This window comes from Pleurodeles waltl, chromosome 8, assembly GCF_031143425.1.
Source record: "Pleurodeles waltl isolate 20211129_DDA chromosome 8, aPleWal1.hap1.20221129, whole genome shotgun sequence".
Lineage (NCBI taxonomy): Eukaryota > Metazoa > Chordata > Amphibia > Caudata > Salamandridae > Pleurodeles > Pleurodeles waltl.
In genome coordinates, this window is record NC_090447.1 from 881420675 (window position 1) to 881448464 (window position 27790).

General features: G+C 41.9%; 1 protein-coding gene across 6 annotated transcripts in view; it reads right to left on the reverse strand.

Moving 5' to 3' along the window:
* Positions 1-27790, reverse strand: part of FARP1 (FERM, ARH/RhoGEF and pleckstrin domain protein 1) — a 459262-nt gene that overhangs the window by 115416 nt on the left and 316056 nt on the right. For 3 of the 6 annotated variants that reach the window (XM_069205182.1, XM_069205183.1, XM_069205184.1), the window contains exons 14-16: positions 25758-25945; positions 19034-19123; positions 2192-2325 (exon numbers count right to left, since the gene is read on the reverse strand). In XM_069205182.1, coding sequence (XP_069061283.1) covers positions 2192-2325; positions 19034-19123; positions 25758-25945 — 412 coding nt within the window. Of the gene's footprint in view, positions 1-2191; positions 2326-19033; positions 19154-25757; positions 25946-27790 lie in introns of all 6 variants that reach the window. The other 3 variants (XM_069205178.1, XM_069205181.1, XM_069205179.1) reach the window with 1 other exon arrangement.

Below are 27790 nucleotides of genomic sequence, written 5' to 3' on the forward strand. Positions count from 1 at the left end.
AGCAGTTTTGAAAGCACTGCAGAGTTCCTTGTATATCCAACAGTTTTCAGGCAACAATAAAAGTGCCAAGATAACTCTGGTGATTACTGTACCTCCTGGAGAGAGTTCTGAGTTTTGTCTAGCACCAGTTTTGACTCATAAGGTAGTGCAGAGGGTTAATATACCTGCTGCCTAGAAAATGTACTATGCAGATCACAGAAAAGTATTTCAAGTGCAGTGCTCAGTAGGATACTGCTTTTGTCACAGAGATCCTTTTGTTACAGTACAGTTCATAAATAACAATCATACTCTAGCACAGTGAGCTGTGAATTGCCATCAATGAGCTGCGTGCAAACTGCATGGTAGAGGTTAGAAAGTTATATTTTTTTCCCAGTCTCTCATTATCTTAATTTTACAAAAAAAGGTTTGTTTGGGTAGAAATGAATTGTTATTAGTAAAGTCAACTCTAACCAATGTGTTACGTTCTGAATCCTGACTTTATGCTTCCCCATACCAAGCACTCGTCAAATGCATACTAGTATGGCTGATGTGAATCGTGCACGTTGTATTCCCTTTTGTCTTATGCAACATTTTCTAATTCCTGATTTACAGTTATGATTCATTGCTTCTGTATGTCTGTGTGATGTAAAGTGCTCCACCACCCTATGCTGGAAAGAGGCGCTATAAGACAAATAAAATACATGGAAGAGAGGGGCTATGCAGAGATGGGAGGCAGTGTTAGAGGGTGAGGGTGAAGGAATCATTGAGAGCCCCAGTAAAGACTGCCATGTCTTGGTGCACTCTAAGGTCATCATCTACTATGTTTTAAAAACGAACACAATAGAATATATAATGAACATAAGGTTGTAGAATGCACTGTTTTTGTCATATTTTCCTAAATCGTACTTTTGGTGTTTGGGGGGGGGGGTATGGGAGGTGTGGGACCTCCCAGCCCCATTGTGGTGGTCAGGTTTGTTCGCTATGCACCCTATGGGAGCTAGTCTGACAAATTGTGCCAGGAGCTGCTTTGGGTTCCCATTCCGGTCTGTATGAGAAAGAACGAATCATGTCAAGGCAGCAAGATGGCTTCCAGTTTAACATCTCATAGCTTTCAATGAGATCATGCAGCGAGAAAGCAGAAAGAGAGTTGGATATCTCTCTATTCAACATACCAACCAACAACTGAACATGTTGTAATTGTAATACTGTCTATCCTTTCATCAACACAGCCAACATAGGCCAGTAGATGGTTATCATGGCTCGCCAAGTCAGCCCATTTGAATAACATCATACTGGGCAATGGGCGAGTCAAACACCTCACACAGGATTTAAAGAGTTTAACAACCCACCAACCTTCATAGCCTTGAGACCAATCAATTATTAAAAACACAAATATTTTAAACCGATACACTACAGTTTGAAAACAAAACAAGACTCTTGACTGAGACCGCATTCTACAAATCAGGACAAGAATGTACTAAACCCCATTAGCACTCTGAAGTGGTGCTAATGGGAGAAAGATTGCTACATAAAACCATCTAAGGTAAAATGTTTGTAAGCAGCTCCTTAAAGAGGGGACTACTCTTCAGTGCCTCCTGCGAAGACACCACATATCCTCAATCAATGGTTATTTAAAAGATATGAGGCAGATCACTCCTCAAAAAGATAGTATGTATCTGCATTTGCGAAAGGAACCATCTCACACTCGTCAGAACCATGACTGATTAGTTTGCACTCCACGTCAGAACGTGTCTATTTACAGCATGCAACTCACAGAACACCTCTCACATAGGCCAAAATGCAACCATTATCAATCATGCACTCCAAACGGTCGCCTAAGAACCAGATGGCAACTGTAAATTCTACATCACTATGCAATATCTTTGCGACAGAAGAAGTAGGTGTTTAAATACTGTTCTAGAAATATACCTATTACTGTCTTCTAAATCACACCTTTTAAATTAATAACAATGAATATGAAGAAGATAAATAAGTGTGTTTAAACTTTAGCCTACAGCATCATAGAATGTTCACAGTTTATTTTTCTGAGGGTAAGAACCACTGGTAACCCTCTTTGAAACTAAGCTCTGGAGGTAATGTCAAATTGCAGAACTGGAGTTATTTTAAATCTATAATTATGGCCATGCCTGCCAATACACATAAGAAAACAAAAAGGAAACCATAGTTAGAAAGTGAAATATGACAGCCTTACCACAAGGCCAGTCTTTGCTCGATTTCCTTGAGAAAACTTGAGTGAAACTTGTATAAGGGATCAAAACTTGAGAATATGAGATTTTTCAGCGCATCTGGCATGGAGTCATCTTTGCTCACCGTGCTCTGAAACCACTGAAAAGAAACAGAAATTATTAGTGGTAACGTGGTGATTTCAAAATTAGCCAAACTATATACTGAAAGAAACATAACCTTTTCAAGATATGCAAAGAGGGCACAGGGAGGGATTAAGTCTGCCTTCTGCCTGTTGTCTCTGTCCAAAATAATGTTTTTTAGATTTAATTCATGCATATTTTCAAATATTGTTTTCCTTCACGGCGGAGCTCTAATTCTTTAGTATTCACAAAGGTTTCTAAGTTTATGTCTGTTAAAATGTAACAGTTGTAGGTTCCAGACGTATTCCTGGAAATGCTATTCGAATTCCAAATTGCTTGTGTGTAAACGCAGTTTTACACGTGTAGATGTACATAATGTGATACCAGCTATTTCCCTAAAAGTATGGTTTTGCAGCTCGAAACACTTCTAAATACACATGCTGTGCATAGTCCCGACAGCCAGTGACTGGGCGCAGAAGTACTGTAGTAGTATTTTCTTTCTCCTAACAAGGCGTCAACATAGACGGAGTCGTATGATTCACTAGAACATCGACTGTAATCCCACATTGCCCCTGCACGTGACATCCATCTTGGATTTTATTTCTTTTGCTTCCTCCATCAGGCCGGAGAGAGGGTGGCATGGGACTATAGAAGTGCTTTAAGCTGCACAACCATACCTATAAATAAGTAACTGGTATGTTTCCCGTTGCAAAACCTCTTATAGATTCACAAGCTGTGCACAGATTGTGTAGTGATATGTCTCCCTTTTGAAGAAGCGGTTGTTGGAAAGTATTTCTCAGCAAGGTGGATGTAATACTCCTCTTTCTTGTAGCATGAGCTCTGTATTTTTTTGCCATAAAATAGCATAATTGAATTGTTTGCACAACTCACCTTGCACTGACACCTTTAGTGACTGCTGGTCCCCAGTCCTTGCGGGGCTTGAGCAACGAAAAATTGATTATCTTTCCTTGATAAATTACTGCTCTTCTAACAACCTAAGGGTGCAATGTTGCGTCTACCACACTTGTACAATTATGACAGAATGAAGGCAGACTTTCTTTGGTATAAACGATATTTGCATTCATTGCAATCTTCTCCTTGTGGACATTTAGAGACAGTTTTTCCACTGTTAGAGGCTGTTATTCACTAACTCTCCTTAGCGATGTAACTGCAATTTAAAAGACGGTTTTTGACATAAGATGTTTGGGCGTGCCTTGTGCATAGGCTCCACCACGGTTTCATCAATCCTCCTGATTTAAGTACCTTAGAGCACCACGGAGTGCTGGCACCCCGTGTGGAGAATACCTACTTTAATCCCCTAGAGAATACTTATGACTGGTACCGTGAAGATATGTTTTTTAATACCCATTTAGTAAACACAGCAGTGGGGAAGATATGGACTGCTAAAGAGGTATAACCGAGATCAGCACTAAAAAAATGTGTTAGGTAAGGTATAGTTACCTTTTCTCTGGTTAATGTTTGCTAGTTGTTATTTTTGTCCACCAGTTGTAATATACGCACCATTTCGCTTCAAAGATTCTTGGGAGGTTTTCTTCCTTAGTTGATCGTAATAATTCATTTCCCTGGTAATTTCCAAGTGTCTAAGCTCTCCCATTTCAGAAACCAGACTGCTGCTGTACAGTCTAGGGCTCTGGGTTACGCATTTTTCCGTGTGTAACGTGAACAGATCCTTGTGCATTGTTAATGTGTCGTAGTATTGGTAAGATATCGCCATGAGGAGAACATACCAGATTTGTCATGGCCACCTGGGTGTTATTATTATTAGTACCATCTTTGAATTTGCTTGTAAATCGGGATTAAAGGTATCAGAGGAAGCGAGTAAACACATTTCCTGTACCAATTTATCTACAGAGCGTTCTCCACCGATTGTGGGTGGTGGCACCTGGATTTGAAGTTAAGACATTCTACGTTGTGTTTGTTGAGAACAAGTCTATTGTTTTCCTAAATATTGAATATGTGATATAGTACTTCCTGCGCTAGTTTCAACCCATGTGTGATGCCTACTTGCCTGCTTAGGCTGTCGGCTGCAACATTATCCACACATGGCCCGTGGTATGCAATGTTCTGTGCAATCATTCTTCTCCTCGTGTTCTGCTCTAATTATGACAGGGGAAAGATCCTTTTCCTCCCTGTTTGTTTAGATAAAACATTCTGGTCTCGTTGTCTGTTAGGATTTGCACAACCTTGTTCTGGATATGCCCTTGAAAAACCTTTAGAGATCTGTAATCTGTTTTTAGCTCCAAGAAATGTATGTGCTTTACAGTATCTGTCTCGGACCAACAGTACTAGATATTTAGGCTGCCCCCATCCCTGTTGCAGTGCATGTATTGCCATGATGACTTGGTGTGCTGGTAAATGGAATTAACTTCCCCTTGTCATTCTTTCTATTTTCCAGCAGTGTAACTCAAATTATATCATGTTTGTGACAATCACTAGATTGACCTAGAGTTTGCGACCTTTCCTTTATCCATCCATGAAAGCAATTTTGCATTTGGAATCAACTGGGCACACATGCGATCATCTACAACAACTTCATCACATTCCTTGCAGTCAGAGATTGAACTGTCTGGTAAAGGAGATTCACATTCTGCAATCCTCTTACTCTACTCATTGTGGCTTTGGCCCTGCACCCAGTAGTATCCAATATGTCCCCACCTCCCCCCGAAAAGATTTGATTTACTCTGATGTTGGGGACAATTTCTTTAAGCTGATTGTCAACCCAAACTGTAAATAAATATTCACCACTATCTGCAATCTTTTGGCACTGCTGAAATTCATATTTACCAGCTATTTGTCTAGGTAGGAATGTGCATAAATTGTCTGACATATGATGCTACAACTGCAGGTGTTTTTGTAAACACTTATGGAGCAGATTTAGTGCTGAAGGATTGGACCTTGAACTAGTAATGAGTTCTCTTCATTATAAACCTTAGGCACTGTGTACTGGATGCATCAGGATGGGAAAGTACACATCTTTGAGACCTACTGTTGTGAAGAAATATTTATTTTCCATTAGATGTATCGCCCTTGCAGGGTATTTACTTGGAAATTCTGTGCCACGATACATTTGTGTACTAAGTTTAGGCCCAACATTGGCCTTAGATTGAAGTCCTTTTTGGGGACGAGAAAGTATATGGAATATACTGCTATATCTATTTTTTTGCAGTGATGCTGTTTTGTCTTTGAAGAGTAGTCCTTGTATCCTTTGTTGCAAGACCTTTAGTTGTTCAGGTTTGCAATTTTTGATACTTGTACTTTATTGCTGGTGTTTTATTTACAAACAATAATACATTACTCCTGTTTCATCAGATTTCCTACCCATTTGCCTGTATTTGTTTCCATTGTGGGCAAAAAAAAAATATTCTGCTTCCACTTGAGCAAGTACAAATACTTGTTCTGTGTCTTTAATATTACAATTTTATTGCAAACAAAAACATTTCACTGTATGCCTGAACCATGTACTGATACATTTTATTATTGAACTGCAGTGTTGTTTTTTATATTAAATCGCAGATCACATTATCCTGGCATGTATGCAAAGTATATTTTATTCCAAAATGGAGTCGCCATAGTGTTGAGCAATTGCACTTGTTCCGTGTGTTAAGTGTATAGTTGTTCTAGGGACTAGCACCACGAAGTGTGAATTACTGAAAATAGTGTAGTCAGGGATTGCTTATGTCGTCAGTACCTAGGGACTGATTGGGAGTTTGGCAGATGGGGTTCCTCAGTCACAAACATGATGGATATCCCGTCTGCTGTATTATGATTACATTATATCCTACGGAAATTGTAATATGGCGGACGGGATATCTACCATGTTTGTGACGGAGTAACCCATCTGCCAACTCCAAATCAGACCCTTAATCTTTAAGGACTTCTCTGAAAGATTCCTCATTATTTAGTTTCATTTAGTAACCGTATCAGTCACATGCGATCATTCCCATTCACTGGCAATGAGAAAATATCTGTATCAAAAAACGTATGGGTTTTAGCATTATATGCACCAACTGATTAAAGTCGGAAGTTCTGGATCGTTGAAAAGGCAATAGCTGTGCACTGTTTTGCTTGCATACTGGATATATATTTTTGCATTAAACTATGTTCGTTTTTATAGGCTTTTCTGAACTGTTGTTGGATGTTGTGGGGCAGATCTGAAGAGTTATTTATTCATAACGATTGAGCCTCAAGAGGCTTGGATTCGACTTTCGGTTCTTCCTCAAAACTTTTGTTTTTGCTGGGAAGATTGTTTGCAGTAAAGGCATGGCTTGTAGTGCTCCTTGAAATACAAATACAAAAGGCTGTTTTCCTTCACCGCTTTTATTAGAAAAGAAGCCCCTCATACAAAACAGTCTCAGCTGTAGGGACCCTATTTCCTTTTCTGCTCCAAGGGCTCATACACCTGGGCTGCAAACAGGGTTTCTCCTGTAAAGGGCATATTGCTGATACTGACTAGTACTTCAGGTTAAAAGCAAGAGATATGCACCAAAGCATGCATGTGAAGTACGGTGCTTCATGTTAGCTGTCTATTCACTGAATGCACAGCATCTAGTGCCAATTTAAGGTATGTATTGGCCTTATTTCCCTCTTCAAGAACTACGTTGTCTCTCTTTTAAACCTCTTCTGGCTGATGTATCATTATTTCCTAGCCCTCACCCGTCTGCTGATGTGTATACCCATTTAAATGTGTATTAGAATTGTCCATGCACCACTGGGTTGCTGCTTCTCCATTTCTCTACCTTCTGCCTCCAGCCTTTAACTGTCTCTGCTAGGCAGTTAGCAATGCACAGCAGTTTATGGTGCTCTCTTTCTAGCTGTGAGTGGAATACAAGAGTCTGCTTCTACATGGGATTTTATATATTGTATACAGGCCCTGAAAATTAAATTGACTTCTTTTCTATTCTTGTGCTAATGGCTCTTGGTGTGGCTGGTTTAAACAAATATTGCCAGTCCTTGCAGTAAGAATGCAGCCAACATCAGTAAGTAAAGATGCCTCCTACGCTAAAGTGTTAAGGTCTCTAAAAGATAAAGAACAACTTCCAGTTCTGGATCCATTTGGCCACCGAAAGGCATCAGCTGTGCTTTTGAGGACATTTTAGTGTAATGTAATGTCTGCTGGAGAAGGTCTGTTTGGATAGAGTTTAATTTCTTCCTGGGGTTAATCTGTCTCTACATCCTGTCGAACTAGGTTTTCATCTTTCTGTATATCAAATTGTACCTCATGGTCCTCTGCATCTAGATCAGCTCATAATCCTTTCTCCATTAGGTATTCTTCCTCTTCAGTCCCTTCTACTGAAATTGTTGTGGTATTAGTGGCGCTACCTTTTCCCATGGTCTTGGGACTGCTGTGCCCTTAGTAGGTCTCTTAATCTTGAAAGGGTTTGGAATGTGATTTGAAGCTAAAACCTCCTGTTATATTATGTGATTTTCCACAGCCCTGGGAAAGTTCACATGGTGAACGAAACACAAAGGCTGTCTCATTTTTATAGCACTAAGGAAAATAAAAAAATGATTTGGAATGCATATGATTTGGAACTGGACTTCCATTCGAATTAACTGTACTTTATCAGTGCACACCAATGTGTAAAGACTAACCTCCTCAAAGCTCTATTGCTTTTTCTTTAGATCAGCTATTTCAACATCAAGAGGTTTTTCCAATTCTTCTAGCCGCCACAACCGCTTCAGTTTCTGGCACATTTTTAATCTGCATCAATGGTTTATCTTTGTGCTTTCATATTCAATTGTGTTTTGTCGTCATGTCAGCCGGGCTCTCAAGTTGAGTTGGCGGGTTTGTCCTTTGTTTATCAAACTTGATCGCACTCTGAACTTGAGTCTGAAGAGATGGTTCTATGCTGTTGGCTGTGAATGTGATTGTTGTTTATGGCAAGCTTTTCGTTGGAGTTAGGGACAGAATTTAAGAGTGTGCTCATAATCTAAAATGGCTTCAAGGAGGCTCCAAGATGACATACTGTGTTCACAAGCAAAAACCTGCTCTCTCAGCAGCAGTGTCAGGTATCTCCATAACCCACAAACTTGTTGATTGTTTTTGACAAAATATTCTATTTCCCTCAAAGGCCCCACAGGTACAAATCAAACTCTAATGGTGGCAAAAAGAACCCCAAGATGGAAGTCTTGTATAAGGGCATTGTGAGCTTGCAGTCTATGCCAAAGTGAGTCATACGACTCCATCAATGTCAAAGCCCAGAAAAAAGTACTTCTACAAACACTTTCAGACCCAACCACTACACTGCAGGACAATACACAGCACGTGAATCCAGAAAGTACTCCAAAGATTTCAAGCTGCAACAATGCACATGTGAAAATGTCTGTGTGACTGCAGTGACACTTTTTATCTGTATAATGAAAATATTTCTCTCAAGGAGTGAGAGCAATAATGTTAAAATTGGCTACAATATATCCTCTCTTGCATACATCCACAACAACTGATTAATACTGAAGGCACTATGCTATACCACGAGAACTCTTAACAAAATGGGTAGTCACGTTAAAATAAAAAAGCCTGCCAGCTCTGGGATCTCAAAGTACTGGCTTAAAAAGACGACAGGTGTTCACCCATTTGTGCTTTGGTCCTCTCCTCATCACAACAAATTTTGTGAATGGTGGGGCTGAAAATCGGCTAGTTTGTCTTGTAATCACAAAGCTCTAACTTGTAAGAAAGTATCTTACCGATTGCCATTAGAGGTGTTTCACAGTGGTCAAGCACTTCTTTGTAGCTCAGTAACCACGAATGACCAAGTAGAAGTTAAAATCGTGCCATTCTAGATTACACCATGGTTTATAAGTGGCTTAATAAACCAGCTATGTGCAACTACATGTTTTGAAGCTCTGAATCCAACAGGAATCTAAGCCTGCTTGATAAGAGTAACAAACATTATCTTTTTGGAAAAGTGCTAGTAGTGGGTTTCAGTAGACTGTGTCCATGTGATGGGATGGGATCAAAAAATCAAGAGTAGATGATCTGATAATCTTCTTATATGCTTCATAGCACGTTAGCACAATTATTCACCAAAGTAAAAAAAAAAAAAAAAACATTAGATGTTATAGGAAGCTGGCCTGGTGTGTGGTGGGTGTTTATGATACTTACACCTTATAACAGGTCCAGGTAACCCCTCCTAGTGAAGTGGAGGCAGTGTCTAGAAGACAGGCTCTCTAGAGGTAGCTGTGGATAAGCAGCCAAGGCTTATCTAGGAGACATGCAAAGCTCATGCAATACCACTGTAGTCACATTCAGTACTTGCACACAAGAAAGAAAACACTCAGTTGTACACAAATAAAGGTACTTTATTTTTGGAACAAATCACCATAAAATACTAGAAAAGCAGACCCACCCATAGGAGGTAAGTAATACACTAAATATATACACTAATAATCAGAAACAGGCAGAGAAAAGGTTAGAAAACAGTGCAAATAGCAATAACCAATAGTGATCCTAGGGGGAGCACAAACCATAAGCTAAATAAATGCAATACGAACAAGGTACCCCCACTTAGGTAAGTAAAATGTGCAGAGGGGAGCTGGGAGTATTAGAAATCCACAAAGGTAAGTAACACAATACCCCCCAGCGACCAGGAATGCAGGAGTAAAACACTGGATTTTCCTCAAACCACCCAAAAGGAGGAATATAAGAAAAAGACGACACCCAGACAAGACTGCAAGAAAACCAACAGTGGATTCCTGAAGAAAGAAGACCTGTGGAGAGAAGGGACCAAGTCCAAGAGTCACAGCGGAGTTCAGGAGGAGTAGAGGCTACTACCCACCCATTTGTGGATGCAGGAGTTGGTCAATGGTGATGAACAGGTCAGCACTGCAGCCCTGGAGCTGGAGAAGAGTTCCTGATGGATGAATACAGATGAAGTCCCATGCTGGAAGGAAGATTGCAAACGGGTGTCGGTGTAGGAATTCTACCAACATGCCTTGGCAAAGGCAAACTTGCGGTTAGTGGAAAAGAGGTGCTACCGGGGACCAGCAAGGCCCAGGAGGACTCACAGGGGACCTTCAGCATCACAGTGACCCCACAGGAGCAGAGGCAGCACCCACAGGATGGGACACAGGAGCCGCAGAAGCCGCCCATGCAGCACTACAAAAGAGGATCCCAAGCTGCAGGAGAACCACGCAGGAGGGTGTGCTTTGCAGAACAGAATGCTGGGGGATAGAGATACACATCCCCTGAAGATCCCTCAGAGGAGATGAAAACAAGCCTTGGCAGCTGCAAGAGATGCAGTACAGGGGGGTACTGTCCTGCGTGGGAAGGCAAGCGCTTACCTCCACCAAAGTTGGACAGCTGACAGAGAGGACCAAGAGGACTACTCCGGCCACCACCTGTGATGCAGGATCCATGCAGCTCAAGATGAGAGGAGATCAATGCAGCCAGTCGTCACTTGCTGTAGGTGCCTGCGGTTGCAGGGAAGGGACTCCTTCACTCCAAGGGAGATTCCTACTTCTTGTTGTGCAGGCTGAATAGTTGCAATCTTTTGAGGACGAACGGCCAGGGAAATGTTGCAAAGCTGGCAGGAGACGCGGAAACAAAGTTGCAGAAGAGATTTCTTCATTGTAGCAGTATTTGACGATTCCTGGAGGGTCTAATCGCAGTTCCAGTGGCCAGAAGTCGAAGCAGAGGTTGCAAAGGAGTCCTGCTGAAATCTTGAAAGCCGAATCTGAGGACCCACCCAAGAGAGAGACCTTAAATAGCCCAGAAAGGGGGATTGGTCACCTAACCAGGTAAGCACCTATCAGGAGGGGGCTCTGACGTCACCTTCCTGGTCTGGCCACTCAGATGCTACCAGAGTTCCCTGCCAAGATGGCAGAACCCAGGGACCCTCTGTAGGAGCTGTGGGCACCACCTCTGGGGTGGTGATGGACAGGGGAGTGGTCACTCCCCTTTCCATTGTCCAGTTTCGCGCCAGAGCAGGGACTGGGGTCCCTGAACTGGTGTGGACTAGTTCATGCACGGAGGGCACCAAATGTGCCCTTCAAAGCAAACCAGTGGCTTGGGGAAGCGGCTACTCCTAAGCCTGTCACACCTATTTCCAAAGGGAGAGGCTGTTACCTCCCTCTTCCAAAGGAAATCCTTTGTTCTCCCTTCCTGGGCTTGATCAGATCAAGCAGTAGGAGGTCAGAAACCCGTCAGAGGGGTGGCAGTAGCTGGGCTCCCTGAAAAACTCTGTAAGATTGGTGGTAGCAATGCTGGGGGTCCTCTGAAGGAGTCCCCAGAGTGCATGGAATCATACTTCCAACACTTGCAACAGTATTTGGGTGTAATTCTGACATGTTTGATACCAAACATGCCAAGGTTGGAAGTTACCATTAAGTAGCTGGACATAGGTAGTGACCTATGTCCAGTACACGCGTAAAATGGCGCCCCGCCACTCACAAAGTTCAGGAAAATAGATCTGGAGTTTGGGGGGAGGGGGCACCTCTGCTAGTGCAACCGTTTCACGCAGGCTGCATTGGCAGGCCTGCAGAGCCCTTTGCATTGGCTCCCTATGGGTGGCAGAATAACTGCTGCAGCCCATAGGGATCCCCTGGAGCCCCAATGCCCTGGGTACCTAGGTATCACATACTAGGGACTTACATGGGGAGTCCAGTATGCCAACTGTGGGAAGAAAAAGGCACAATTTAGAGGAGAGAGCAAAACTACTGGGGTTCTGTATAGCAGGAACCCAGAAGACACATTCAAACATACTGACAACAGGCAGAAAATGGGGGTAACCATGCCAAGAAAGAGGGTACTTTCCTACAGATGTCCTCAAAGGAACCATCATAAAGCAACATCCAGAGATAAAATATTACAGACAGAAGGAAAATATTACTTATCCAGTAAGCATCTGTTTGTGGCATGTAGTGCTGTAGATTCACATGCTCTGCATACTTCCGCCATCGAGTGTTGGGTCCGGAAGGTTGCAAGTTGTTTTTGTTCAAAAAGTATTTTGAGTCACGAGGTGTAGTGATTCCTCCTCTTGCTGGTAATGTGCATGGGCATCAACTTGATCTTCAGATTGTTTTCCCACAGGCGGTGTAGGAATGGAGTGATGAACAATATAAAGTGACTGAAAAAAAGCCCATGCATGTTAATGTGTAACAAAGACTAATAGTACAACCACAGGTGACAGGTGAGGTGGGTGAACACATGTGAATCTACAGCACTACATGCCACAAACAGATGCTTACTGGGTATGTCACATTTTCCGTTTGATGACATGTTTGGCTGTAGATACAGATGCCCTGCATAGATTGTAAAGCAGTACCTCCCTAAAAGCGGTGGCTAATCTGTGGGTGTTGTAGCATTTTGAAAGAGTATGTAGTACTGCCTGGCCTAAATTAGCTTGTTGGTGTGCAAAGACATCCACACAGTAATGTTTAGTGAAAGTGTGTGGTGTAGCCCAAGTTGCTGCTTTGCATATGTCAACAATGGGAATGTTACCTAAAAAAGCCATTGAAGCACCTTTTTTTATGAGTTGGGTGCGCTCTAGGTAGAATAGGTAGTGGCCTTTTAGCTTTTGCATAGCAAGCTGGATGCATTTAACAATCCATCCAGCTAAAGTAGATTTAGTAACAGGGTGCTTCAATGTGGTGGGGAAAAAGCAGCAAAAAGTTGTTTCTACTGCCTAAAGGTTTTGGTCCTATCAATGTAGAACATTAGCGCTCTTTTAACATCAAATGTGTGTAGAGCTCTTTCAGCAACCAAGTCTGGCTGAGGAAAGATTCAATCGTTTGAATAAAATAAAAATGGGATACTACTTTGGGTAAATATTTTGGGCTGGTACGAAGAACTACCTAATACTTATATATTTGGAAAAAAGGTTGTTGTAAAATTAATGCCTGGTGTTCACTAACACATCTGAGGGGAGGTTATGGCAACTAAAAAGGCGAATTTTCAAGACAGGAACTGGAAAGGACATGAGTGAAGAGGTGAAGAGATGGTTGGTCCATAAGTCTAGTGAGTGTGACATTAAGGATCCAAGACGGCACTGGGGAAGTCAAGGTGGTATTACTCTTTTGAGCCCTTTGAGTGTCAAGTGTTGGCTGTTCTGAAGAAGCTACAGCTGCTAAATGGAGTCTTGTGAAAGTGTATGCTAAGTTAGCCTTCTGTAATTAAAGAAGATAAAGAATTATATTTTTGACTGATACCTTGAAGGGATCCCAAATTTGAGCAATGTAAAAAGGGCACAAAATGTTTCCGTTTTGCTGCATAACATCCTCTAGTAGCTGGTCTACGTGCTTCCTAAAGAATATCCATACAATGTTGAGGTAGGTCTAGATAACCGAATTCTATGACTTCAGGAGCCAAATTGCAAGATTTAACTTCTTGGGATCGGGGTCTCTGATTTGACCTCGATTCTGAATAGGAAGTTCCGGGTTGAGGGGAAGCTCCTTGTGTGTTACTACTAAAAGGTCTCAGAGTGGTGAACCATGGTTGTCTGGCTCATGTGGGTGCCATTAGAATGAGTGTGAGAGAAGTTTGCCTAAGTTTCCAAACCATACGATACAGAAGGAGAGGGTGAGGTGGAAAAGCATAGGCAAATATCCCATACCATTTCATCCATAGAGCATTGCCCTTGGTACGAGGGTGTGGGAACCTGGATGCAAAGTTTAGGCTTTTTACATTTTCTTCTGTTGTGATAAGGTCTATGTCTGGAAATCCACACTTTTGAAAGTAGGGGAGAAGGACTCGGTATGGAGTTCCCACTTTTTGCCGCATCCTGCTGAGGAGGTCAGCAAAATGTCTGTGTGTTCCCGGGAGGTGTTCCGCTAACAGGTATATATTGTGGCACATAGCCCAATACCAAATTGTCTGTGCAAGGCGAGACAGCTGTAGCGAATGTGTTCCCCCCCATTTCTGCACATGGTTGTCATGTTGTCTATGGGTATCAGAACTACCCTGTTGGTGAGATGAATCACAAAGGCTTTGAATGCTAGGTGAACAGCTAGCAGCTCTAGAAAGTTCTCGATGTGTGTGGTCTCACAGACCCTGAACTGTGAGGTCCTGTAGGTGAGCACCCCACCCTGTCTGAGAGGCGTCCATTATAGGAATGATCTGGGGAACACAATGACCGCCCTTTTAACAGGTTGGTTTTGTTTCACCACTGCAGGAGTGAAAGGTGTGGCTGTCCACCAACACTAGATCATCTAATTGACCCTCTGCCTGAGACCACTGGCGTGAAAGACATTCCTGTAAAGGGCACATGTTAAGACAAGCATGTGGTACTATCACAATGCAAGAAGCCATCATTCCCAGGAGCATCGTGATTAATTTTACTCTGACTGGGTGGTTGGGAACAAAAGGAGAAAGCTGTATTTGAAAATTGTGTATCCTTGCTGCATTTTTGTATGCTTTTCCTGACTGTGTATTGAGAATGGCCCCTAAATAGGGCTGTATCTGAAGTGAGTTGGGATGTGACTTCTGAAAGTTTATGTTGAAACCTAACTGATGAAGTCAGTCTATTGTGACTTGGGTATGATGCAAGCATTGACTGAGATTGCTGGCTTTGATGAGTCAGTCGTCTAGGTATGGGCAGGCATGGATTTTCTGCCTGTGTAAGTGAGCCGCAACTACTACAAGGCATTTTGTAACACCCTTGGTGCTGGGCATTTTGTAAACACCATTATGACTTCAAAGGGAAGCACTTTGAATTGGTGGTGACGTCCTTTTATCACAAATCTGAGGCATTTGAAATGTGCTGAATGTATAGGAATGTGAAAGTAAGCCTCTTTTAAATCTAGTGCGGACAAAAATTTGCCTTGTAGCAGCAATGGAATCACGTCCTGAACTGTGACCATGTGAAAGTGTTCTGATGTGATGTAACAATTTAACGACCTGAGATTCAATTTAGGTCTTAAAGAGTCATCCTTTTTGGAGAAAGAATAGTGAACACACCTCAGTCCCTGATGTTGTAAGGGAACTGGCTATATTACCCTTTTGAGGAATACAGTTTGCCTTCCTGTTTGAGGCGAGTGAGAAGTTCCTGTGAGAGATTGTGAGTGTGAGGTGGAATGTTTGGCCGGGTGGAATTGAGCTTCAGACAATAGCCATGTTGGATAATACTTAACACCCTTTGACGGTGGTGATTTTCTTGCCAACTGTGTAAAAATAACTGAAGACGTCCTCCTACAGGTGTTTGGTAATCGAAGGGAAGGTGAACTGAGTCACTGCTTGGTGGCAGTGGAGGAAGTTTGAGGGGAGGGTGTTTTTCTATAGTTATTCCCACTATAGGAACCCCTGTAAAAACCTCTGTGAGATGGTGCGTGTTGTTGTCCCTTGGTATATGATTGAGAGGCTTCGGATGTAGAAGACTTGGAGGCCGATTTAAATTGAGGCTTACGAAAAGTACCACGGGAAGCAGGGGAATGTAGCGCCCCCATGGACTTCACCACCTCATTGAACTTAATTTGCTCCAACGTCTGATTAACGTGTGGGCCGAACAGGTGTTCTTTTTCAAAAAGTACATTTAATATAGACTGCGGTACCTCCTGGTTGAAGCCTGAAATGCATAGCCACGCATGTCCGTATAAGAGGACACTGGTGTTAATTCCTCTCGCTGTTGTGTCGGCTGCGTTTAAAGCACAGTGGATAGAGTTGTTGCAAATTAACTGCCCATTGCTGGCAATTTCGTGACCTCTTTTCTTATGTTCCTCTGGAAGGTACTGGAGAAACTCCTCCATTTCGTCCCAGTGGGCATGATCATATCAGGCAAGTCTTGTGTGTTGGCGATAGAACAGTGATTGGCTGCTTGTGCAGAGACAAGTTTACCAGAAGCATCTATAAGCTTACTTTCCTTATCAGGAGGTGGAGCATCCTGAGCTGATTGTGAGTTTGCTCCTTTTCTAGCATTGGACACAACCAGGGAGTTAGCAGGAATGTGACCTTAATAAAAACAGGGTCAGATGGGGAGGTCTTGTATTTTTTCTCTACCCGTGGAGTGATAATGCGTGCTCAAGTGGGGTCTTGGAAAATATCATCTGCATGCCTCAACATACCCTTCAACATGGGTAGGTATTGTGTGTATTTATGCGAAGTGGTGAGTGTTTCATAAAGGAAGTTACCCTCAATGGGCTCTTTGTGAAGAAGCAATTGATGGTATTGGTTGCCCTCCCAATGAGTTCTTGAAACAAAGTGGTATTGTCTGGTGGAGAACTTCTAGCTGGGTATACCTCTGTGTCAGTGTCTATGTAAGTGACCACATCATATTAAGACCAAGGGTCTCTGTCTGGATGTAGGGGGGAGATTGTCATCCCCTATGTCCTGTGTGTAATAAAATGAGTGTGGTGAGCCCTGTGGAGAGATGTCAAGAGGATCATCCTGAGATCGTGGAGAAGGAGTTAGTGGTAATGGTGGAGTAATTGGTGGTGTAGACATAGGCAGAGGTGGGTGGATATCTACCAAGTCCTTTTCCAGTCTCCTCTCTTTCACTCCAGACGCTGGTGGATCAATAGCCTCTTCAAAGGAAGGCTGCCTCTTAGATGGGGTAGTAACCACCGCTTTAACCGGCACTCTCCCTGTGTGTGGTTGTATATGCAGCTGTGACAGCTTGGCATGAAGCTGTTGCTTCATTTTGTGAAGAATGGGCTCAGGGCATGGTATTGGCTCCAAGGCTCATGGAGAATGAGTTTCTTTGCACGGAAGTGCTCTTTACTTTTAGTGTCAAGGTGGTCGGTGCCAAGGCAGAAAGTCTTTTCAGTGTCGAAACAGTCGGTGAAGAGTGTGACGCAGAAGGTTTTGGTATGAGGCTGGTGGTGTTCGAGTCGGTACTGAGGTGGAAGGCTTATGTTTTAGCTTCGGTGCCAGCCTGAAGGTGGGGCATCCGAGACAGTTTTTCAATGCCTGCCATGGCCTGAGTGCAGTGGTGGCCCAATAGCCTTTGTTTCAGTATTTGTGGGTTTTTTGGTGGGAGGAGGGGAGGCTTACTCACTGGTTGTTGACCAGCTGGAATTTCCTGCATCTCGAGCATGATGATGGCATCTGGGTCTGACTCTTGAATGGAGAAAGCCTCCCCCTCAGCAGATAAAGCCTCCTGGAGTTTCTGCTGCTGCTCGGTATCTGACATGGTGTCCTGGATACCAAAGATGTTGGGTGTCTCCTTGAAACTTTGCCGCTGCATCTCTCGGCGACGAGCTCTCGATGTTGCAGTCTTTTTCAACCGGAAAGATCAGCAAGCTTCACAGTCTTATTCTCGATGCTCTGGCGACAGGCAAAGGTTGCAGACATCGTGGAGATCGGTCCTTGGAAATTTCAAGTGACACTTCGGACAGAAACAGAAGGGCAACCGTTCCATCAGGATTTCATACTGTGAGGTGTGGAATGGAGAAAATGGCAGGACAAAGGGCATGCTCCTGAGGTTCTTGATCGAGATGAGTCTATCAGGTCAGAATTTTTTCAGTGCTGAAACGCAAGGGAAAAGAAGTACCGCATTCAATAACAATACCAATGGAATGGAGGTTTCCCCAATGGAAAAAAGGCCCAATAGGGCCTCTAACTGGAGTACACTGAAAACACACCAGACCCGATGGCGGAAGAAAATAATCTGAAGTTGGAGTCAATGCCCATGCACATTACCATCACGATAAGGAGTCATTATACCTCGTGACTTGAAAACCTTTTTGAACAAAAACAACTTGCAACCTTCCAGACCGAACACTAGATGGTGGAAGTATGCAGAGCATGTGTATCTACAACCACACATGCCATCGGTTGATACATCTATATTCCGAGAGGTGATATATGATTAAATACTATTACCCCTGAGACTGAGAATCTCATTAACAGATCACTGAATCGGCTGATAATCAAATTCTGTCCCCCCCCCATGTGCTTTCACCCCCTCATCTACATCACATGGACAACAAAAAAAATGTATAAAGAAGAAAACACTGCACTTAACTGACTAAGATATATCCATATCCATTTAAAACCTAGTAAAGTTATTTTCACTATATCAGTGGTTCCCAACCTGTGGTCCGGGGACCCCTGGGGGTCCGCGAAGCCTTCTCAGTGGGTCCGCGAGAGCTTAGAAAATTAAAACACATTAACAAATATTGGCAAATTAGATCCCCAGCTTTCAGTAATGACTCAGGCGGGGGTCCCCGGATTCCAATGATGATTCAGTGGGGGTCCCTGGGTTCCATTAATGTTAAAGTGGGGGTCCACAGAAATCAAAAGGTTGGGAATCACTGCACTATATGATTGAACATGTTACCAAATATTAATTTACACATGATTAAATCAAGAGAAGGACATCTGCTAAACAGTGGCGTGAATGTTCTATATGCAAGTAGGTTAAAGTGGATGTTTTCAGAATTAATCAAACCTTCTGGAAAGGGTATTGTGATTCTAGTGGTGCCTGTCTGCGGAAAGTCGGGAAAATGAACCCAAACAAAGAAAAAGAGGACATAAAAGGCAGTCTGCATAAATTAATGGTAACAAAATGAATTTAAAAAATACAAAAAACTTTCAGGAGGTCTAGGAACCAAGAGGAATTCTTATGCAAAGGCCAGGGAATATAGTTAAGGAAAGCAAACATTACGTGAATGGGGTTGGAGGTTTGAAAGAGCTATGGTTTACCTACATAAGAAGGTAAAGTCAGTCTCACTATTGCACAATTTTATCATAAATTCCAATACAATAATAAAAAAAAAAGAATCTAAAATACTTAAAAAACAAGTATAAAAATTGTGGAGTCGAAATTCAAACTTACCGATGTGATCACTTCAAGATCTTTCAGGTACGTTCGTTCTGTTGTTGACACCTCCTTTGCAATGAAGTAAGCTTTGTTAGTGGGGAACCTCTGAAATACAGAAGAGGGAAAAGTGCCGATCTACTTTTATAAGGTTGAGGTTCCTTTTAAGGCAAACACAAACAAGGCTGCTTTCTCCCAGTCTGTGGTTATTCAAGGAAAAAATGACATGCTGTATTACAATAAACTACTCAGTGCTTTGATGGATTACATGATGCATGAATTCTGTTTTTTTGTTTTCACTTTTTATTTCATATATTTTCTTTACCAAGTTCTCTTTGGAACCAAATTAAATAGAACGTTTTCTTAAAGGAGGGGCATCAGGCTGGAGGGCAGTGACTTTCTGACAAATATTGTGAGGCAAACACTAATCTACCTACCTGCAACAGTGGTTTTGCAGTTTGGCATCTTCACAAATTCACATGCTTGCATTCACATGGTTGAATCGAAATCAACTGAAGAACATTACTAATGTTTCTTTTAATTCTGAAACAAGACTAGGTAAGATTTGGGCAGAAAACAAAGGAAGCAGACCGATGTGAAACAAACAAAATCTGATGCGGCTGAATTGTGTGCCGCTCTTTCCATATTTAACTGCTGGCAATATGAAGACTTGCTAGGCTTCTTGACTCATTAGACATTCCTGGGTATGTTGACAAGCTAATTTTGGGATAGGCCTTTACCATCATGCACTTTGTCTGCCGATGGCCAGCTCTAAAAGAGGTTTTTACCAGGCAGCCAGAACTGCCTTCAAGAGTGCTTCTTTAATGGCAACAACTGTTACAAAGACACAGGTACAGCTGCAGAATTCCAACAAGGATGGTGGACTTTGTTTCAGCAGTTTGCAACTTTCTGTACTAGAAATGTAAGTGTACAGGTTTCCTGTGAAGGTGGGCCTGAGGGGTAAGGAATGCCCTCCTTGAGTTATGTGTCAAAGGAACTTGCATTCTGTGTTTTAAGGAAAGAAAAGTGTATCAGCCTTCAAAATATCTTCCTCTCTGTATCCATAATTCCTATTGACCATATTCAGAGAATCAGAATCTAATCTGAAGAGTTAATCCATCCAGGCAATTTACTGGGCCGTATGGCTGAGCTTGCCATCAAAGCGGATACAAACACTTTCTATCACCAAACAGTGGAAGAGGTGTCACATCAGCCATGAAAATGATGCCTTAGCCAGCAGGTTCTTATTCAGAGGCAGTGCCAAAGCTGTAGCCTGTGGAGGCATGAAGCTAGACAGCTTCCTAGTCAAAGTCAACAGATTTGCCAAACCTTCGGCATGGGGTCTACGCTTAGAGAACTGCCCAGAAGACCATCCAGAAAATATCCAGGATGGCTTGTGAAAAAGTTTCAACATGGAAAGGGTTTGCAATGGAGTTGAGAATTCCCATTCATCATTTTCAGAACTGGAATTGACGCTAACATCAGGAAGGCATCATTGAACAGAGCCTCTGCTTCACTGAACTGTCAATGGGGCCTTTTGTGCTTCTTCCATGAGGGTGTTTTGGGTGAAATCGCTCCACTGTCCACTAGCTAGAGGAGGGAATAAGGTCAAATATCCTTACGCACCCTTGCAAAAAATACTTTGACCTCTCATTCCTTGATTCAGGCGCGCTGAAAACCAAGCTGCAGATTAAGTGGTCATGGGCGGGTCCAATATGCCACATACATCGAAATACATGTTGTTGCAAAATCGTATGCATGGATTAAACCTGAAGTCTTTGTGAGAGGACATTTGACCTAATCGCTGTAGGATTTGCTGAGCAATTTCATCAGTAAAAAACAAAACAAACACTAGACCTGCCTCGATGAAATACAGAGAAACAACAAGCATTTGCAGTGCAATGGGTCTTGTGTGGGCTCGAGTTAGAGCTATTAGAGTTGTGAATTCCTAATTGGACTTTTCTTGCCATAAGATTCAAAGTGCCATGGCCAGCATGAGGGTGAAGGAGAGAGACAAAAAGAAAAAGAATTTCGTTCACAGTCAAACGTACCGGCAATCGTGCAATTATCCATGTAACAGGGACAGTCCTGCAAGGCGGTAACAAAACCGCCTCAAGGAGGGACAAACGTGAAGCATTTAACAATGATAACAAAGGATTTTTGAAAGGCAAGCCCAGGAACGAGTGAAAGTGGTGGGCGTGTTTTAAAGCCACAATACTTACCACAGGTCAAAGCGCTTGCGCCCTCGACCTAAAAACTGACACCTGTGCACCAGACTGCCCTATATCGAGCCAGATGCTGTCACATCTGGGGTACAGGCTGGAGAGATATCCTCTGCACTGCACAACTGATATAGTCTGGTGCCTGGAGGATATTTATAAAGTGTGAAGGCATAGCCATCAGAAACACACCATCTTAAGGCTAACTGTGTATTAATATTTCATAACGTTAGATTATAGCACTTAACTATGTTGTATTTGAGATTATTCCTTTCCAGGAATTGAAAAGGCACTTCTACATCGTGGTCTGCAATGTTGGAACAGTTCCTATAGTTAAGTGAGTCTCAACTAGGCAATTTGTTGTATTTCACTCAAAACAGTAAATTTACATGGCTTACATTTGAGAAATGAGCTCAAATGTTTTTCTGAACTCTTATGAAGCCATGTTCTCCCTCAGCTAGCATCATACCTTTGCCATCTGAAGTGGAGCCAGTCCTTCTCTGATTAGCAGCAGCCCTGTCTGCTTTCCAAGAGGCATAATTAAGGAAGGCACTGGTTTGGAGTATGGTTCTTTTCAGGTTTTAATACCTTTTCTTGGCAGGTGCGTAGGGAAGGAATTAAACTCTGCCCCACAGGACCATTGCTTTTGACCCCATCTTTGGGTGCCTGTCCCAGATAAGTGCTTGCTTTGCTCTACCTTATCCACTAAGAGGTTCTGCTTCTTAAGTGTCTTGCCTATTGCTCTAGAGGATCTCAAGACTACTATTCCCTTGTGTGTGCAAAGGCAAGAATTATAGCCATCCTTTTCTTTGGAGTTCTGGACAATGATTAAATCCAACGGCTTGGTGTGCGCTGGAGCACATCATGCAATGTTATAGATCATCTTTTTTTTTCCTGACATGCTAACTGAATGTTTGGGTCTGATGAGCTGTCTGTGCCTTGCTCCATTTATTTTCAGAAATATGATTAGGCAGCACATGCACGCTTGAAGCCAGAAGTGAATCATTATCAAAAATGTTTCTAATGGAGTAGATGATCTGTCATTTCACTGATACGGGGGTGGTCTTGCTTTTTAATCTGCAGGCAGTTCTATAGGTTTTGTTTTTATTATAGTGCCACTAGACACCTCAGCATAAGCTGACTGGCTTACTTATATCTTTTTGTAGTTAAGGATGAGCCAATATTTAAACCAAAGGGATATCTCCGTTTTTGGGATAAGGTTCTTCTTTCCCTTTGGTCTATCCATTCCTTTCAAGGGGCTTGTTAGCACCACTGGGGGGTGTCCATCTTATCCCACTGGAAAAACCATCAGGTCAGTCAATCAGTCTGACTGTGGGACATTTGTTGGGTTCTGTGTTGTGAGGAAGATGTCATATTTGTTTTACCAAGTCCAGCTGTTGGTGCCAATATCACTCAAAGGCCTACTTTTGGTGATGCAGGATTGATCACAAAAAAATATTTTGAAAACCTTTTCTGCCATTTTAGGGAATGTCTGGTTGCCCTGCATAGCTATGTGCAATAGAGTCTGCACAGTACCAGAAGGTAAACGTATTTTCTCCTTCTAATTGCTAAGTGTAAAATTGCTATGTCAATGATAAGTGGTCTGTCCTGGATTATCCAAAGCTGGCTGGCTGATTAGGCCTATTGGGAAGACTTGGCGGATACATTCTCCTCCATGCTACCAAGCAAAAACAGGTCCAACAATATATGGGTTCTTTGGAGAATATGATTAATAAGCCTTCAACCCCACTGGTCAATACAAGCCCAGCCATCCAAAACCCTAGTGTGATATTGATTAGCTGTTCATGATCCCGGAAGACCAAGCCTGCAATCTTGGCATCATCCTAGAGAGAGAACTATCATTGAAAAAACAGGTCCGCGTTGTCTCCTCCGCCTGCTCCACATATGCACCACAGAATTTTCAAATGGCTTTCCTCCGACACCAAAAAACAGTGACTCAGGAACTCATCAGCAGCTGTCTGGACTACAGCAATGCACTCTATGCAAGTACCACTGGCGAACTCATGGAAAGACTCCAGAAGATCCAAAACACTCCAGCCAGATTGATCCTCGACCTGTCCAAAAGAACCCACATCTCCCACCACCTGAGAAACCTTCTTTGGCTCCTCAACCAGAAGAGATGTCATTTCAAGCTTCTGACCCACTCATACAAAGCCCTCCACATACAGGGACCAGCCTACACGAAGCACTGGCTAAAATTCCACCAGCCACCCAGAAAGTTCCACTCCGCCCAGCTTGCCTCCACACAGACACCTTGAATCAGCCATTATCGAACCAGAGGATGATCCTTCTCCCACCTTGCCGCAAAATCATGGAATGACCTTCCCCTCCACCTTCGTACATCACCATCACTGGTAGACATCAGGAAGAGACTCAAGACCTGGCTTTTTGACTGAGACCCCTGCACCTGGATACTCTCACGGGTGATAAGTCGCACTTTACAAGAAGAAATTGATTGGTGCTGATTTCATAGGGTAGTATGCAGCGATTACTAAGGTGTGTTGATCTTACTTTCAACATTTCTGTATCTAGCAATTATTGACCGAAATGTGTATGTAATACTTAAACATGAGTAACATGCTGTTATGACAACATTTAATTGAAACTGTTCTTCATATGTTCAGTGTTTATATAAAACATCAAATGCTGTCACACTGTCTGCAGATTGCTTATAGTTTGAAGATTTACTGTTATACAAAATTGTTAGAAATAAAAGTACGAGAAAAGAACACAGGCCCTGTGTTAAAGAAAACAGAAAAGTTTATGATGCTCTGATAAGTTACCAATAATCCTCATTCGTAAAACCTAGTCTTTCTCTTCTTAGTCTTCTCAGATTGCACTCTCTTGTCAAGGTTACTGGTTGGTAGCTGTACACAATTTCTCTAGGAGTCCTCAGGTAGTACATAGAACCTGTATAGCAAACTTAGACTTAAACTTAAAACTCAGATCTAAACTCATTTTTTATACTGATGCTGTGCAGCATCTAAAAAAAAAGTAATGGTGCAATGACGCAACTGCTGGTAGTCGCATCAGTTTATAAACACACGTGATGAGGTATGGGTGGACATGTGTCACAACTCATGCAGGCACCATTTGTTTTAATTTATCAATCTAACATGGATCAGTAAATAAAATAAAAAGAAATTGGAGTAGCAAAAAAGTGCTGTTTTGCAAGCAGAGGGGAAAGCAACAATTTGTGGCCATGCTTTAGAAAAACAACAAAAATAAAATAATAAGGACCACAGGTGGAATGAAATAGCAGGTGGGGGAGCAGATGGAAGGAAGCAATGGGAAGTGGGCACGGGAGGGGAGAGGGGTGAATAAACAAATAAACATAGATGGCGGGGAAGGGGAAAAAGCAGCAACAAAGAGAGCAACACAGTGGGAGAGAGAAACACAAAGTGAAGGTGTGGGCAAGCTTGCCGTGGGAGAAGCAGGCGAGACAGACCACACTCTGAAGTGTGGGGGTGGAAGCACAAAAGGGAGAGAGCTGGAAAACACAAGCACCTTCATGGAGTGCTTAAGCAAAAAGAAAAAAAAAATGTTCTCTGGAAGTGAGCAGCTGAAGGATAAAAAGCTGCAACTTAAATGATGGTAAGGAAGCTACGTAGCTCCAGGGGACCGACAAACACAGTAAGAGGAAGACAAGCCATCAAATAAGAAGCAAGAAAATGAGAACATCAACGATAACCAATGGTAAGAAAAGGCAGGCTTGTAAGCTCTATCAGTTTTTGAGAAAGCCCACAAAAGAAGACAATATGTGATGTCTGGTAGGGAGACATAAAAATGTGGTGTCCAGTATCAATGCTCCCATTTTGCTCAATTATAATATGGGAGCACTGTGTATCCTTATATTGTAAACATGCTCTTGAACAATGGCATCTTGTAATTGAAAGCGTCAAAGTTGTAAAGCAGGGGCTTCCAACATACATCAAGGAGGTCCAGCTCAAGCCCATATTTGCACACAAGGCAAATTCACAAAAGGTAAATCTTAACAGAAGAGTGGATAGGCCCAAAATCAGACCAGAGCCTGGCCCTTCGGGGCCTATGATGGCCACTTGCTGTAATAGAAACATGGTAAAAAATGACAAAATCTACAATATGCAATATGAGCACCATTGGTTCCTGTGCTGTCGAACATCAGTGGAGAATGACAAAAATAATGGTTCAAAAAGTCCCACATATAATCACTAAATATATTTGAACTCAAGTAAATACTGAGCAGAACTAAACTCCACCTCAGACCACATGATTTCCAAAGGAGTAATGTAGTTTACAAACAAAACACACTATGCATTTGCTACTGTCCCACTCTTTATATTTAGTTATAGATTTGAACTGCCTTTTTAAATAACATTTTCATGCTCTTTTACTAGCTCTATCGGAGGACTCCTTGTACCGCAAACAAGTACACAAAGGATATCACAGTTCTAAAAGTCAATGATCAGACATGTCACATTGAAAATGGGCAACACCAAAAAGAAGTGGTAAAAACGTAGTACCTTTCTTCTGACTTCTTCTTCGTCATCAGTCCTGATGCAAGATGGATCATTCAGAAGTGGGCTTAAGAGCGGAGAGGAAGGCTTGGCATCAGGGCTCATGTTTGGAGAGGTTGAGGAGGTCAGCCCCAGTTGGATTCCTTGAGAATTCATTGACAGTTCTGAGAGTTGAGGGCTGTCTGTTACAGAGCCTATTTAATGAAAGAATACAAGGTTAGGAAACACGCTTCAATGCTGGTTTGGGTGACAACCCCTTAAACTTATAAAACTAATAAAACTAAATATGATGGCAACATCTTTATATTATTTTCTTGAAACTTTCAATTATAATGAAGATAGTGTTGCTAAAGTGCACAAGTAATAAGCTATGCTATGTTATCTGGCTTTGTATAGCAAGGTAACTCAAGTGTGAAGCACCTCTTTCATAGGTAAAAGGATAATGTGTTAGAACTATCCAACATACAAGTCACTAAGAATCTACAAAAAGGTTTGCCACTACACAGCCATAGACTACTACACAGCCCCTACAACAGAAGCTTAAAAACACTTTCGGATTCTACACAAAAAAAGGACAAAAATGTACCTTTAGTTTTACTTTGTGTTCCATTGATTGTTCTTCTATACAAATTGGTAGATCAGCTTAAATGCCACACACCAGAATGCTGTTATAGCCCACTGAAGTGTCAAGTTCTATTTCTATGTCAATTTGCTCTACATGCACAAACACACATTCACACATTAGGGGGGGAAAAAAGACTAAAAAGCCATAAGTAAAATACTGTGCACAATTTTGAGACTTGGAAGTTTCCAAGAGGACCTTCACCACGGTGAAGAAATGTCAATTAAGGAAGCTTACTAGAAAAGCAAGAATCTTCTTCCAAAGATTTTGCTACGCAAAAAAATATGAAACGATTTTACCTGTCAAAGCACCGCAGGAAATAAAAAAAATAAAAAAAAGTTGAAATAGTGTAATAGGCAAACAATGACCATACAGAGTAAATTGTCATGTCATTGGTCTATAACCTTGTAGCTAATTGTTTTATTTAATTAGGTAGTTGTCAAATTACTTTGCATAGCGTTTGGAATAATAAAAAAACAGAGGTGGGGTGGCTCTCAATTACTGTGGCTTTTGCTGGTAAGCCAGTGGAATTTACCTTGATGACTGGGGCCCATACCATTATGATAAATTATATGCTCTCAATAAAGGTTTGCTTAGTGATACTGCCTTCTATGTAATGAAAAAGTTGTTTTCTTTAGGACTCCTGTTGAGTGAATGATGATGAATCAAAAGCGTGAAATGTGACTGCAACAGAACTGACAAATGTAGGACTACCATCCATCTAAATCTATCTAGACATAGCAGGATGAGCAAAAACACACGGAGGAAGCACATTAAGATTCTAAACAACACTAAGACTTACAAATTGTATCCAATGACTTGAAATATTTAATCCAACTAAATCAACGCTCAATAAAATATGATGGAAATGAGTCAATTTTATTGACGCTATTACACGTGTAATACAAAATGTCAAAATATTTATAACTCAGAATATAGAAACAGTTAAAAACATTAACACATTATTCGAAGGCTTACAAATTCTACACTACACTTTACAAAGGACAAACATTTGTGATCTTGAACATTTTTTAAGAATACTAGACATTCTGGCACAGTTAACTGTCAGGTGACAGTAAATTGAATGTATCTGCATCTGTTAAAGATCACAGATGTCAGCTTTACATAATGAGCCGTTCAAAAGGTGAAGCATAGACCTGTTCTGAAGCAAGCAGCAGCTAGGACTATCGAAATCTTTACAAGGGAATTTGCCAGACTACAGTAGCTAAAGTCAATAAAAGTACCTCAAACAACGTTTTATAACTCTGGTAGGAACTGTAACACACAAGACATACACTCACTTGGAAAGTTTATTGCTTAACCTGGAAATCAGACAGATGATGTCATGAGTATCTGCGACATCCTGATCTCACAAAACACTATTGAAACAAGTGAAATTTCTTGTCCCACTGACCTC